The 16,727-nt window shown below is 39.5% G+C and overlaps 1 protein-coding gene across 1 annotated transcript; it reads right to left on the minus strand.

Annotated features, from left to right (window-relative positions):
- Positions 1-755: 755 nt before the first annotated feature.
- On the minus strand, positions 756-15,592 carry LOC115411725 (tumor necrosis factor receptor superfamily member 11A). The gene is given in 25 exon segments (XM_075353449.1): positions 756-2,293; positions 2,296-2,349; positions 6,213-6,290; positions 6,293-6,394; positions 6,397-6,427; positions 6,430-6,698; positions 6,701-6,763; positions 6,766-6,851; positions 6,853-6,928; positions 6,931-6,969; positions 6,972-7,001; positions 7,004-7,152; positions 7,287-7,341; positions 7,531-7,638; positions 7,854-7,911; positions 7,913-7,931; positions 8,295-8,385; positions 8,472-8,528; positions 8,531-8,569; positions 8,572-8,604; positions 8,770-8,895; positions 9,271-9,349; positions 13,492-13,584; positions 15,345-15,382; positions 15,514-15,592. Coding segments are annotated over 25 exon segments (2,148 nt in total). The 3' UTR covers positions 756-1,997.
- Positions 15,593-16,727: the final 1,135 nt, after the last annotated feature.

Here is a 16,727-nt window from a genome sequence, read left to right on the forward strand (position 1 = left end):
CCACTTACAGGTTCTGTCTGGTGGAAACATTTATAAAGCTATTCTATACATGTTCACCAGTATATACATACATCAGCTAAACAGCACTTTTGTCACTTGTTTTCCAACTTTTCTACTCTTTTAAGGTTTTGTGTCTTTTTACAATCCTAGCCTGCAGTTACCACTAGGGGGTGGGCTGTAACAACATGCTGCTCTAGAACATTTGACATCCTTACAGCTAAATGAGACACTGTTTCTCACATAAGGAAGACTGAAAAAAGCTAAATCCTTTTTAAATTACTTACAGTCAGGTTCTGTGTCGGCTTGCCGGCCAGGTCTCATATAAACCATGTGAAAGCTAGTCATAACTTCCTGTTTTCACAAACAACCATAAAATAAGCTGAGACAAGATGCACACTTACACACACGCACACACACATATATGTAAACATACTCCTGCTGACCCAAACCAGGCTTAAAAGAGTGCTGCCAGCCCTCTCATGTGTCTCTCTGTGACGCTGGCTGGTCTGAATGCTAGATTAGTTTCTCCTCACAGCTGCTCACCATCCCCAGGATGATGAAAGGCTGCCTGTCTGTCATCACTGAGGCAAAGACAGAGAGGCCTTGCCACATGTGTAATTAGCACTGCTTCACAAAGATTATAGATCATCTTGCGGGGATAAATGACTCTCTCATTGTAATTTGGTCGATCCCAGAATAGGAAAGTTTGACAGAAAGCAACCACAGAATGCAGGATGGCAGCCATCCTCAGAGGATTAGATGCAAAACATGTTAATTTCAATCAAAAACCTTCTTTCAGTCATTCATTTCAATAGAATGAATTGATATTTACATGATTTTTAAGGCTGAATACATGGAAAGATTCTAACAGAGAAGTCCTTTAAATTCTTAAATGTGGTTTTCTTGCTGTTAATAGGTCTTCTTCTCTCAATCAAATTTGAGGAAGCAAAGGGATAAACTCCTTTTATTTCACAAATACATCATGCGTCTTTGGAAATATATACAAACACTGATCACATATTCATCTTCTAAAATAAAACATATCTACTTTGTAAATTATTTAAAACAAAATATTAGGAACAGGCTGGCTTTTTATTTGTCTTCATTAAGGTTGAAAATTTTAAACATACTGAAACAAAACAAACCAGTAATAAAATAGCTATCAAATGCATAGCATTTTCTTTCACACAAACTGCACTTGTCGTACAATAAGAAAAGACAAAGTCAAACGTTACATACAGAATAAAAACTTGATGCATCTCATTACTATAAAATAGATTTCGCAAGACCCTGCAAACCAAAAAGAAAAAAAAAATCCTTAATTCACAAATTCATTCTGTTCATTTATTTCTCATTATAGCTACACACTCTACATTAGTATTATTTACTCTCAGTGCAGGTTTTTCAAAGAGCAAACATCCTTCCATATCGTCAAATTTAAATCTGTTAGTGTGATGTTTAATATAAAATATCCTAAAAAATATGTTGCATTATTCAAATTCAGGTATGCAAGGGAAATGCATTCATTCCTCTGCATCTTCATTTAATGATAAAACATGACTGCTCCAGACTGAACTCTATTTCCACATCCAATTCACAACAAAATTCCCCATCATTGTCTGGAATAGAGGGGGTTTCCATTCAAAAAACCCTGTAACTGTCCACTAAAAATGAAGAAAGGCACTTAAGGGATGCCTGAATCAAGGTTGGTGACTAATGTGGGAGATGGAAGAAGAACCTGAAAGAAATTTAATGCTTGAAAAGTGAGGATGGTTTGAGTCATGGCGTCATAGCCCTAACAGTTGCTCTTTCAGTCACCTGACTGATTACTACTATACTGTTATATTATAGTTTAAATTAATTAGATTTATATTATATAGAAACCCCTGATTCATTGTTTTGTATGGAAATATGGAATGGTAAAAAAAAAAAATTAATATAAATTTCCCACAAACTAACTGATCTAGAGTGAAGTAACCAACAGAGATAATCAGAGGTCATCTAACTTTAAAAACACAAGAATATGAGATGGTCACTCTAACAAAATGTACATCACTTGGTCCCTTTCTCTTTCCCGGTAAACGCTCATCCATCAATTCCTGGACTGGCAGTGTCTCCTCCTGCAATGTACTGTGGGTAATAGAGTCCCCCGTTGACCTCAAGCTGCCCGGGTAAAACGGAGCCGTCTCATTGGCCTGTTTCTTGGACAGGGTTCCCAAAGGCATCGTCAGTCCCGCCTCGTCGTTGCTTAGAGACGTCTGACTAACATAGACGACGATAACATCGCCGCTGAGTTCATCACCTGACCGATGGAGATGAAGGTGGTGTTGTGGTTCCCAGACACCTGACCTGGACATGAAGATGGACGAAGGGAGAAAAGAAGATGGTTAGAGCTAAAAAAAAAAAAAAAAAAAGAAACTCCTTGTATCTAAATGAGGAGCTACTGTTCTATTTCTCATTTGTAAGAGAGACAAGTAGGCGAGGTCTTGGTTTACATGAGTAAACTATGACTAACAATGATACTTTATAGGATATAGACATATGTATATACATGTATGGTCCAAGGAGAGCTCCCCGGTCTATGACGTGGGTAAAGGAGGGGCTGAATCTCGGCCCCCAAATGACAATGGACGGTGGGTGTGATGACAAAGCAGGATGACCACAGAAACGCCACGCTATACCACCATATCATATCCTTTTCCTCAGTTGCTTCTGCGTCTAGCACTTTTGCCGTGAGAAAAACAAGACCTCTAAAAACAAAACATTTGTCAAGGTTGTGAGGTTTATGGGATGGCTGAAGAAGGGCAAAATGTTTACTCTTTCTACACTTTATTCTGTTTAGTAGCTCACTTTAGAGCTTAATGATGTGGTACCTGCCTCAAAATAGTTTGTACAATTATAATGATGATAGAGGCAAAGTGTTTGACCAGATATGGGACCCTGTGTTAAAATTTCTTCAATGAGTGACTGATGTGAGTGACTGACCTTGTTGTTTCTGCATTACATACACTTTTCTTTCTTTTATTTGATATACGATTACTAATTTGTATTATACTAATTTACTGTTGTCTGGCCTGTGTTGCTATAAATTCACTGATGTATGTGGGGGTGGGGCTGTTTTATGTTTAGGTTGTTTTTTTGTAAAAATGAAAAAATGAATAATATATATATTTTTTAAAAATATATAGTTTGTATAAACTTTAACTGTGCTTTGATTCGTTTCATCTGCTGCTCACTTATGAAACAGGCAAACTAGGTGAATCAGGAAATCAGCCATGTTTAACTTCACTGACCCTCTGGTTCCTATTTTCTTAGTCTCCTGTCTGATTTTCCAGCCTACAGAATAAGTCGACCCTCCGTGAGTCACAGCTCATGCCTTGTCTGTTGCCACACATACATGCATCCACACACACACACACACACACACACACACACACACACACACACACACGCACACACACACAAAAGTGCAGTTAATGTAAGCAAACAGGCTCTAGCACACACACACACTCACACTCTACTGACTGTAAGCCCATAAAACTGGAGAGACAAACACGATCACACGCTTACAGAGGTGTGTCTGTGTTCCACATCCAAGAGCTTTTCCCGAATACCAGTCTGAGAGTCTAGTTGAAAAAATGTCACTTCACCACAACTTTGAAAACAAAGCATTATGGAATCTGCTTGGGGTTCCTCTGTTTATTCTTTCTTATACCAAGCTGATTTTCTGGATGCTCACAACAGCAGAATAACAGTTGACCAAAGATGAAAAATTGCGGAACTTCTCTCCAATAAAGTTCTCTCAAAATCTAGCTCATATTCCTGGATGGAGATTTTATTTTCTTATGAGTAGCATAAAGTGGAGTCATTAGCTGCTGAGGTACAGTCCAAGAGAAGAATTTAAGGGTTTTCACTGAGTGGCTTTGGAGTGTGATCTCTGTGATAGTGGAGGTTTGACACTTTCAGGTGGAGAGGTGAAAACTCTGACTCTCATGACCTTTAAATAACAAATGCAGGGACTTCATCAAATGACCTCCTAACACTGTGTGATGGGAAACGGCTCTCTCAAATGTGTAATTAAAGAAACCAGTCATCAGTAAGAGTAAAAAAAAAACTTCACAAGATTGTGTGTGTGTGTGTGGTGTGTGTGTGTTTTTGTTGGTGGGCAGGGTTATAAAAGTATTACTCAAGCTGTGCACATCTTGCTTCAATTAAAGCTGTGGTCACTTTTGCACAACCCTATGGAATTCTGGGTAAACAGGAGCTTTGTAGATGGCGTTTAGGACTGACACACACACATATACACGAGGTAGTATGAAGAGTGTGGTTTTGGTGGTTGTACTAGCTCTCAAACACGCACGTATCTTATTCCTCCTCCATGTGTGGCCCATTGAAATGTAGAGTCCAGCTATCAGTACTGAGATATTCTTGGAAGTAATCACACAAACTTCTTATTCTTATGCTGAAACCAGTCCTCTCGTATAAATTGTACTGTGAATGTTCACCTAATAATACCCTAGTTTTGAGCGAACCGCGGTACTGAACTGTTCTGATATTGCTTGGATAACTAACCATAACTGCTCAGTGTTTGCGCACAAAACATAAATGTTTCCCAGACATTTTTTTTCTCTCTGGCATCAGATAAAGGCTGCAGTGAGAACAATACAAGTTCAACCATGTGACAGTAAAACTTTCCATTAAAAGCAACCCAAATTAAATTCTGTTATTCTTGAGGCTTGGTACCACCTCTTCTGTGGAAAGCGAACACTGTAATGTAGAGTGTCAAATGATGCATGGGTATGACCCAGTGGCTATTACAGTGGTATCTGCCTACACAAACACACAACACCGAATCCACCGGGCAAACACAACTGTGGTCCCACAGTCTTCGTAATGAGCAATTATCCCCCATGACATGAAACCACAGTGTATTCAGTTTTCATTGACACTGCCGACTGCTCATGGTGAAAATATCCAGTAATGTCAAGGTTCATAAAATCTTTACATTTTCTAACGCAAACTAAAAAATAGATGAACAAATTTTCTGGGAATATACAGAAAGATGAATCTACGAGGTATAGCGTTTGATCAGTAAGAGACATATCTGATGGAGTCTTGACAGCACCACCTGTATCTATACATTATGTCTATACAATGACCTGTGTTTTGTCTTTAGATATTCTAAAGCCTGAAACAGACCTAAGTGCATATGCAGAAGTCCAGTTACCTCTCAGACCACTTGAATTAAAACAAACTGAGAGGAATTCTTGAATTTTCCCCAGTGAGACAAAAAAACCAAACAAAACAAAATACTGTCTATTGAAGTGTTATGGGTTCAGTGTGTGACACATAGTGGCATGTACATGCAGATGACAACCATGTGAATCAGCAACTGCCCTGATTGACGTAGTAGTAGACAGTAATGCATCTTAACATCTGATACTACCTCTTATAAAACTGAAAAAAGAGGAGGAGGAAGTCTTTTGGGAGCTTATGTATACAGAGCTGAAGTCCTGCCCCTTTCCGTTGTGCCCCCCGTCAATGGAAAGAAAGAAGTAGTTTTGATCCCCTGTGAATGACGCATCACTTAAACACATAATGTTTGTCAATTTAAAAGATTATTTACGTGTCAACAAAAGTCCTTCTTATGGTAAAACTGTTGAAGTATCAGACTGGGAGAATATGTAATATAAAGACTACACCCCTAAAGTCAAAGAGGTGTCGTCATGCAACTGACTCTGTCTGCAATCTGTCCACAGTGCTGAAAATGTCTCTGCCCTTTGTCTCTTTATAGAAAACATGACAGTATAACATGTTCCCTTGGTGGATACAGAATAAATCATTAGATCATTCAGATGAAAAAAAGGATTCTCGTGACACTAATGAAAACATAGTTTTGATATTAAATTCCATTTCTTAGCTCAAACTAAATCTTGGACCTTGATGTACTAACTGCTTGGTACTATACATATTATAGTACACACTCGATAATGTCTTATCTGCATGGCCATATTACAACACACCACAAAATGTTGTCGTCAGTTATCTCCACATTACTGCTTTTTTTGCTTTCCTCACATTGATTGTAACTAGCACCATTAAATAAAAAGTAATTCAAGTTATTCAAAGAAACATGTTTTTCAAATACAGCTACTCATCACAGATGCTGTTCATACAACTGATTATTATTCATTTATGAGTCTTCATTTCACCTACCTGAGGAAGAGTTGGTTCAGCCAGCTGACTCTGCAGACTCTCAGGTGGACATTCCAGCTCCGAGTCCCCAGAAAGAGTTTGTTTTCCCTGCTGTCCACGCAGGAGACTCCTGGGCTAAAGTACTCAGGCGGCTTGTCAAGGTAGAGATCTCCGTTAAAAGAGGAGGTCATCAAGGGCTGACTGAGGTCACTGCAGATGTGGTACTGGGTTCATTGATGCTGTGGAGGTGGAGTCTGTGCTTGTCAGTCTGTATAGTTTCCTCCTGTTTTAGCAGTGACCCGTCAGTCAGATGAGTTTGAACTCCAGCTTTGTCTGAGCCTGGGATAAGGGCAGGCAGAGTTCAGGAAGTGGTCTGGAAGGATGGACTTGAGAGGAAGTGTTTAGGAAAGGAGGAGAAAGAGAGACGAGTGATGGAACGCCTGTCTCATTCTTGGGACAAAACCACATCTCTACTACACATTCTCTACTACCATCTCTTTTTCACTCGCCTTTCTCTCCTCTTTCTTCCTCTCATCTCCATCCTTGTCCTCCATCCAGCCCCCACAGGACAGGTTCCTAGAGTACCAGGGTTCACCGCCTGGCTGCAGTCCTCATTCTCTCCTACTTCCAGTGGTTCATGAACTGGAATTACACACACAAGAACTTGCCAAAAGAGGAGACACACTTGTGACTTCCTCTTCCTCTGACACCTCCTCTGGTTCTCCAGAACCTCACTCTGATCCTCTATTATTGTCTTCTCCTTGATCCCTTCTTCTCCATCATTTCTCTGGTAAATGGCAGTGACACTTGACCTCTGGCACAGAGGTTGGGAAGGTGCACGGGGTCTCTTCAGTGGGGCTGTGGGGTGCTTGGCAAATAAGTTTAGTGGTTTCACATGGTGTGCATTTGGGACCTCCAGGTATTCCCCCTCCACTGTGGTAGAGAGGTGGCCAAAGTCTCCTAGAATCACAAAAACAAAAGGAAGGATTGTAGATTGTTGCAAATGATCATGGTGGTATTTAATTTTGTATTAATATAATACTGTATATACGGCAATAAATGGGTGAAATTTTGCTGCTCCTGTGTATCACCTTACCTGCTGTATTCTAGTTCGCTTCAGATTCTGGACACAAGATCGCAGATTTACTACCACAAGAACATATTACACCTTAATACAATGCAGCTGCTCACACTACTGAACACAACTTGTGCAAATGAATATATGTTGAGACTCAGATCTAAATGTAACATTGAGGTAATCATAGTAATAATCATGATGTTGTAAAAAGGTCAAACCTACAACTGTATGTAGAAGTCTGAATGACTGTAACTTACCTGAAAGTAATTTCAGTTTGTCCTTGTAGCAGAAGAGGAGTAAGATTAGGAGACAGAGAACAGTGATGACTGAAAGTACTGAAACTATAACCCAGGAGGGTCCTGCACCTGCAAGACAGATGGGTTCAGTGCTTGCTTTATAGACTTTCTGTCAATAAAAAACAGAAAGTTGTGCAATAAATTACAAAGGATTTCTAATGTTTTCCTTCAGTTTCTGCAACATTTATGCTTCTAGCAGGTGCATTATATGTTGTTTCTCAACATCTGCTGTAAATAGTGCATGTTTATAAGAAATTAATGCAGATAATGTGTCCGTGTCTCACCAGACAAAGGTGGTCCACAGATTGCATCAGTCTGAGCGTTGCCTGGAGGCAGCTCACCTCCTGCCCTCCGCTTTACAACTGGGAAGTAGATAAACACATCGTGAATGAGAACATTTGTAGAATTCATTCATTTATGAGAAAACTATCAGCCGCTATGAACAGCAGCATCTGTGATGACAATGAAAAGAAAGACAGATGTGGAAGAAAAACAGCTTTTTTTTCTCCACTTTCCTTGTCATCATGGTCACAGATGTGGCCAGCAGTTGAGGCGGGTGTCTGGTTGAGTATTCCAGGGGAAGTGGTGTGAATATTAGTCATAACAGCTGGTTGGTATGACGCAAAGGACAGAACCCATTTCCCTTCCGAATGTCAGGACACCTTATATTTAAAAAAAAAAAAAAAAAAGACATCTGTATGTGTGTGTACATCCTGTATACTTACTTAGTCCACTGCTTGCACTGATCAGCACTGTCGTCAGCAGAGAAGAAGCCTTTCTTACAAGGAACACAGGTCTTCTTTCCATTACCCGACTCTGCAATTGACAAAATAAAGTAAAGCATGTTTTTTGGTATTTCTGTGAATATTTATGCAATGATGGTTTTGGGCTTTGTGTCTCACCCAATCCAAATCCAGGGCTGCAGGTAAGTATCTTCTCACAGAATTCACAGTTGACCGAGAGCACTTAAAGTTAGGAAGGCAGGGACACGGCTCTTCTGCGACAAAGTTTCCGGCCTCTGCATAAAACCTTTACCTGTTGGTCAAATGGAAGGATGTTTAGGGATAGGTCAGCCCTTTAAAACAGCTGTTTATTTCCTTTGTTAAAACTGAAACAAGTTTTACTTTAACCTTAACTGTATAATCAAAGCAGATCCAAAGTGTTTTGACATCCTCATTGCCTGCAGCTGCAACTACTGACCTGGGTCACAGTACTTCTGTGGAATACAGCTCGTTTTTTCAGTCCAGCCTGGCTGGTATTCATCACGACTACATCGAACACATACAGTCGGCTGAGTGTCAGTGCAATCAGTCAACACTCGTTTGCCTAATGGAAAAATGATGGGAGGAAGAAAAGGCAGGAATTTAACAGATGGAGTTAACAATTTGTATTTAACCACAGTAACCACTAAAAACCCAAAAGAAGAAGAGGACAGGAAAAGGAAATTGCAAAATTAAAGCCATTTTCCACTTTTAAAGTCAAGTGGGTCAAATGTCAACATAGAATGACTGTGCATGTGTGTGCTATTTTAAACTGAAATGTTCCACTTTTAGACATCCTTCCTCCTTTATTTCAGTATCTTTGTGAATGGAAATGTATTTTTATTTTATGCTTATTCCTTTGTGTAACCCAGATATCCTCTCAGTGCTTTTGGTGTCTTCCTTAGATGTCTGAGTGTATGCTGGATGTGTGTCTGTTCACCTGGACAGCACTTGTCGCAGCATCTGGATCCTTTTACGTATTGTTTTTCATTACATTGAAGAGACTTGGAGACAGTGCCCTGAAAATATTAAAACAGATATGTTTAGCATTTATGTCATATAACGATCAAAGTAAACCAATTTATGATCATTTATGGTGCACATTTAGAAAAAATGGTTTAAAAATACATTGCCTGAGAAATGTCATCATTTGTTAATTTAACTAAGTGAATAATTTCATAATTTTCTTGTGGCTGGTCAGTATATTTTTCCACTGGTGGTCTATGAATTCCCTCAGAAGATACCACATTTCTCTGCAGCCATCTTCCTCCTTTAGTTCATCTTTCAAATCCTCATAGAACATTTTGCAATAGCGATGACTAATGAGGATGGTTAAAATATTTTAAAGGCATGCCCAGGAATTCCTTCCACATTTTGAAGAGCACCTGACCACAGCACTGAGCAAACACACCCACAAACCAAAATCCAGTTGTACTTAATTACACACAAGGAACCAAGTAGAATTAAATTCCATCTTCCCAGTTGGCTTAGAATTAATAAACACTTGGCAGCAGATATTCCCGGTCTCCACCAGTGAGCTCCCTGCTGTGCAAAGAAAATCACTTTATTCTAGTTGGTAAAAGCAAAAACGAAATACTCACATCAAGTGATTGCTATTGTTTTTGCTGTCTAGTTTTACAAACCCTGCAGTGAACAGTAAACCATCAGTGCGAGTTTCAAACAATGAACGTGAACCAAACAAAAAGACCACCACCCTCCAGTCACCCTAAATTGGGGGCTGGCACTCTCTTTGCCACATTGCTGAACTAGACAATCTGGCTGTTATGACAAAAACTATGCCAAAGCCACAGTGGCTATATATACATGTAGAAAAATACAACCTATAGGCCTGACTGCACCCTGACCTCAGACCAACCTGCTGCTTTTTCTCATCCAGTCCTTTACAACCTTCATTTTCCCATAAACTTATTTACCTTCGGGCATTTTGATGCTAATTTAAATTGGAAGGAAATGCAGGATCTGCAGAGAACCTGTTTTACACAGAATAAAGTGGAATGCTAATACAGTCCACACCCCAGCTCTCAATATCGGAAAGTTTTCTGAAAACATAATATTATTCCAAATCACTGAATATCCTGCACTGGGTAGTTCAATATGTCATGATGAACTTTCCTTTAAGTGTTATAGTTTTCATTTTGTTGACTTTTTAGCTCCCTTTATTAGTTCAGAGGATTAAAGTTAACCATTTTAAAACACAACACTTGTGGTCATATACATCTAGTGTTACCATCCTCCATTCCTTTCTCCTGTGTTGTTTCTTTCTCACACCTCCACAGTGAACTCTGTTTAGTCTCAGCGTCTGTCTGTCCTAAAGCAACAACAGCACAACATGTACACTGGCAAGCGTTTAATTACCTCCACTCAGCTTCACACATCAACCAGTCTTTGTTTCATAATCTTACCAGAGGGATAATGATGCACAGCACTCATAGCTTTGACCGCACCAGTAATGAGGAGCATGTGTTTCTGCAGACAGAAGTGGCAGAAGTATGAAAAGGTTCTCATGCTAACATGCTCCTGTTGACTTTGTGTCAATGTATGCATGTATCCTTAAACATCTTAATGGACAGACTGACCTAAAGGTGGGGACACGGCTGTCACACAGTGGTGGTCAATCCCAAGTCACAGGAAGCCAAAAGAATGCTGGGAATTGTATTTTTAACCGCCACATCTAAACACCAAGTCTCAGTTATGCAGGGCAGTATGTTTTGCCTCACTAAATATATATAAGAGGAAAAGAAGTGATCCACCCTATATGATTATAGGTTATCATAGTGTTTAAGATAGAACAGCTAACCTCAATGCTAACTTTCTCTACTGTATGCAATCAAATATACTACTGTTTTAGAGTGTATACATGAGTGGATCACAGATTCTGATCAAGTTTTTAAATTTGACAATGCCTTAGCAGTTTTGTGATCCTATCAACTAGAATGTGACGCAAAATGTATTCCATTTGTTGTAAGTATAAAACACAATTTGCATAACTGCCACAGCAGCTACTGGCACTCAGTCAAGAGAAGCACAGTGTGACTTAAAGGCCTCCAGGCACTTCAGGGATTAATGGTTAGGTACTGTAAAGAAAAAAAAAAAAAAAGCATTGCACAACATTTGATCCTTTGTGTAGTGTTTGCACTTGTGGTTAATTCTCTGATAGCCATCTGAATGAATCCTTTCAGGTACCACCTGCATAAATCTCTTTTTCTCCTGTTTTCACAACTTTTATATATTTGTTTTACAATTATTTTTCCTTTCCTACCTTTTCCTTCTTTTTACACCAAATTAAATTTAAGAAGACTCTGTGGATTATGACTCAGATAATGAAAGCACGTTTTTGCAGTGTTCATTTACACATTAGCTGTATAGTCTTTGCTACCGTTTAATACATCTGGATATTAGCTGAGTGGTATTACTTGTTTTTTCCCACAGTAATTCTCTAGGTGAATCAATGGAAAAGTTTTTTTTTTTTTTTAAGAATAAAACACAGAGCCAAAAATGAGAAGGAGCAGTACACAAAGTTTTACGGCCTTAAAAATGACTGGATTATCTTTTATCTGCAGAGACAAGTCAAGTTTGGATTTGCAGGTTTGATACAAAGTAACAGACATCCCACTAATATGACATGGATGGATGGTTTGGGAAACAGAAAGATTGACAGATGGATGAATGCACACATGCAGGGATGAAACGATCAGTTGTGTGGAGATGCTGGCCAAAAACAACAACAGGAAGCATTCGTGAAGGCGAGTAAATGAATCCAACAAATCTCAGCACATTCATGATATATTGACTTTTAAGCTCTCAACATCTTGAAGTAATCTGGTATTGCCCAATGTCACACAGACAGTTTGAAATGAATTTGGAATGAACTGGATGGAGTGGTTGAAAACCAAGAAAATGAAGGGGAATTCTTTGGGGATATTGTGAGTCAGAAATGGCAAGACCACGGTGAGAACAAACCAAAGCCAAAGGTTTGCAGTGTCACCTTGAAACGTAGATGAACACAATTTCTTCATTTCCACTTACTGACTAGTTTTCCAGGCATCATATCTGTACATGCTCACTTTGCCACCACTAACAAACACAAGGAACAAAAACAATGATCTCCTTTGCCACTGGCTCACTAGATCTCAGCATGTACAAGCATGAGCTCTTGCAACACATTTTGTTGAAGAAAAGAGAGGAAAAACAGGAAAGAAACAGTGCCTGTTGTCTGTTCCAGTCAAAGTCATAAGGAGGCTGGGTTACGGTAATACAGGCCAACAGGCAGTGATAGATCACTGGTGCCCAGCAGTCCCACCACTGCAACCACATCTTATAAACTCCTCCACCTGGACAGCGTTAGCTCCTTGGACCAAGCAACACACAACAACATGTCATGGACCATTCACTCTCCTCAGAATGAAACTGCGCATCAGGAATGACATTATGGAGCACAGTGATAAAATGAACCACAAAACTCTCCAAAGTAAAACAACATCACAAAACTATTCCATTTCAGGATTTTTCCGGCTGAGGTGATGTTATGCAGAACACAACAAATACGCACAACACAATTAAAGTCTAGAACTCAAGGACTCGAGTCTCCATCTGGATCCTCGGTAGCTCCTGTTGGTCCCTGCCCCTCACTTTGGAAAGTGCTCCTCTGTCGGAGCTGATGAGGGTCCAGATGAGCCATTTGGCCGGAGTCGGTCCCCTCTGGACCGGCAGAGAATGCTTGGTGGAAGGAGAAAAACATCCATCTGCCAGCGGCGCTTTGCGGTGAGAACACGGGAGGTGGACTGGACCCAAACACAACCATTTCCAGTCAGTGTCTGTGCGTAAAAATCCTGCGCCCCCTCCTCTTTCTCCCACAAACCACGCCATACAAATCATCTGGTACGATGACACATATTCAGGTTTACTGTTACACATCTTGTCAGTCTATTCAAGAAAAATAAACTGTCAGGGGCTCGATTTTCAGTATCTAAGAAGAAAAAAAAGAACGGCGCGCTTTCCATTTCAGAAGCATCTCATTATAAAAACAGACAAAGTCAAAGTAGCTACATGCATTAAAGCGATCAGGAACCTTTTAATTTGTATATACAAATAACTACCAATGCTTCAGTTTCCTCACTCTTTACATAAGTCGTCTGTTTACCTTTGCGTAAAAGATGGGAAGAAGAAACACTATCCATCTCTGAGTATCCAACTTGTGACAAACTTTGGTCTCATCTTTGCTGGTCCGTGACAGCTACTTCTGAGGCCAACTTTTCTGTGTTAAATAAAAAAAAATGACACCGCACAGCCCGATCCGATCTCCCAGAATCTTCTCCACTTAAATCAGTAAATCACTTCTTTGTGCGTAAAAGTGGCCGAGCCTCCATTCTTGAGACTTCATTCCCAAGTGTGCAGCAGTAGTTCCCACCTCTCTTCTCCCCTCATCTTCCTTCTGCTTTCACCCACGCGTTGTGGAAGGACTTGCATGCAACAGCTTGTAAAAATCTGACTGAGTGAGGAAGGGAAGGGAAGGGACTCCTCCCATATGTAAAGAAGAAAAACGTCCATCCCTCCTTCTGCCCCTCTGGCTGCATCCACTGCTGTTTATTTTTCTTTCTGAATAAATAGTTGTGCCTAATGCCTTTAGAAATATTCACCAGGACTGTCAGTGACACAGACTGAGCTGCCACATGTGATGTTCAACTCCCTGAATGACACACACACACCAGGCCAGTAGATGTTGAAACCAACGTCCAAGAACTCAAAACATGACCTCATGCAAGAAGTAAATTTAACTATAATCCTACACACTGAAGGCAAAGCATGTGGTCAGGTCATGGATTTCAATTCCTGGTTTTGCCATTCATGATGGAAGTCAGGAGGATTGTTCCACTTCCTGGTGCGTGGGGTCAGGAACAGCCATGCCAGTTTCTACAGTCATGATCCTCTACAAATGCCATCAGTTTGATAGATGCCTCCAGGAAAACATGGTCTCACACACCCTGAGGGAGGCAGTGGACAGGGTGTTTCCCACTAAATTTGCATGGCAGATGAGAGCAAACCCACTCTGGCATATCCTAAGAGGAAAAGGCTAAAGGGAGTGGAGAATACTTTCTTTTCAAGGTGACAGTTATGCAAATACTGAATCGCATGCATAGGCTCAGAATGAATAAAGCAGGGGGTGATCAGCCTGAGAGATTGAAGTGAACAGGAAAAAACAAGCAAAGAATGAAGCAATGTTCACTTTTGTAAACAAGAGTAATGGAAAGAACTGAAAAGATCTCCTGTTAACACCACTATTAAGATGTTTACAGTTTATTCCAGAGAAATTAATAAGCAAATCATGAGCAAATCCAGCAGAAGCTATAACCATCAAAGCACTCACTGGGAGAGGCCATGTAAAAGAATTTTAAAACTCATATGTTTAATGGGGAAGAAAGAGGAAGGATAATGAGGGTTTTTGTCTGGGCTTGGGGTGGGTAATGGGTTCTGTCGTCCCTCTCCCCTTCTTCCCATAAAAACATGCTGAGAGAAGCTGTTTTGTGGTGGGGCCTCTGCAGATTTCACAGTAGCAATTAAGTGCCAGATTTGCCTATTTTAACAGAAACCTCAGCTTGACTGTGAATGCACAGTAATATTCACACGGAGGTCAACCCCTAGCACAAGTGAACTGATAACATGGAGAAGTAGCTGTGTGGGCTTAACTTCAAACAGTGAAGTTATATGTAGCTTGTTTTGATGTTAAAATGTTGATCCACTGCAGACTGACACCATGCTGGTTTACAAGCGCCACACTTCCAATGACCGAGGTCAGAGTACCGACTGTTACACCTCTGCAGCATGTGGGTTGTGTTGCATTAGAACAAGTCAAATGTTCATGAAGAAGGCTTATTCCAGACAGCTCATATACACAATATTCATACACCACATACACGGCATAGGCTGCTGAAATGGTTTTCATTAATGCACACACAGTTGTTCCATCGAAGAGACAGCCACAGCCTGTTTTGGTACCATGATTGGAGGAAGCTTCAAGGTTGGGCACAGTTTCCCTTAAACACAGTGAAAAATACAGGGCAGACAAACATGCACAAGGACCTTACAAACACACAAAATAGAGAGGAATAATACAATTAAAGCTTAGCCCTATGTTCCGGTGGTTTTAGGATTGGATCTGCATTACTTCTGCCTCCTTTGGAAACAGATGTGATCTCTGAGTCATCCAAGTCACAATTATGAGTAAGAGCTGCCCTTGACGCCATTTCTACATACACGCACACACAAATTGCTCAAATTTTTATGAACACATATAACCGATAGAACTAAATGTACACACCTGCAACAATCTAAATCTTACCAAGTGTATTTTTCCTCATTTCTAGTCAAAATATCTCATCACACTTAAAATAAGACATAATCACCTAAAGAGTAACTTGTAAGTGAGATATAAGAACTTATTTTCAGACAACAGATCTTGAAATTTATATCAAGAAATCTTACCAGATAATTTTTACTTGTCCATTGGCAGATGTTTTGCTTGAATTAAGCAAAAAAAAAAAACAAAAAACCTTGAATTAAGCAAAAAAAAAAAAAAAAAAAATATCCGCCAATGGAACAGTAAAAATGATCTTGTAAGATTTCGTGAAATAAGATTTTCAAGATCTATGTTTTATATTTTATTATATTTGCACATCATAAAACGCAAGAGAAAAATAAAAAAACCAACAACATTCAAACAACTAACATATTGTGTAGGAGAGATAAAAGCCAAAAAAGCTTATGTGATTACCTCCCTGTAAATAAACAATACACAGGCGGAAAAAAAAAAGGAAAAAGAATTAAAAAATACGATATAACTGAAGTAAGAAGTAAAACAATAAAATACAAATCAAATGATATACAGCCTTACATTTTTTCATGAATTAGAGTCCTTTTCAGATGCTTTTTAAATAATAATAAGAAGATGTTGATTGAAGTTTAGGTCATAGATTATTCCAGAGATGTGGTCCATGTATTTTAGAGATACTGATTGACAGTATCTAAAAAAAAGGGTTCTATATCTCACTGACAAGTTACTCTTTCAGTGATTATGTCTTATTTTATGTGTGATGAGATATTTTGACTAGAATGAGAAAAATAAACTTGGGAAGATTTCGATTTTTGCAGTGTATGGATATATACACACAGGTATCTGTACAGTATTTGCATGGTCACACACTTTGTCTTGTAAAAGCAGTAGAAGCAGATGGAGGCACACCCACACAGGAATGGGACAACAAACACACACAATGCTGTCATTCCCCCAGTTCCACTCCTGAAACATATCAATTATTTGCCCACCTGGAGAGTTATCAGTGACAGTGGTTGAATATTAGCCCGAATATGCAAATGCTGTTC

Source organism: Sphaeramia orbicularis, chromosome 20 (genome assembly GCF_902148855.1).
Source record: "Sphaeramia orbicularis chromosome 20, fSphaOr1.1, whole genome shotgun sequence".
In the NCBI taxonomy this organism is placed as follows: domain Eukaryota; kingdom Metazoa; phylum Chordata; class Actinopteri; order Kurtiformes; family Apogonidae; genus Sphaeramia; species Sphaeramia orbicularis.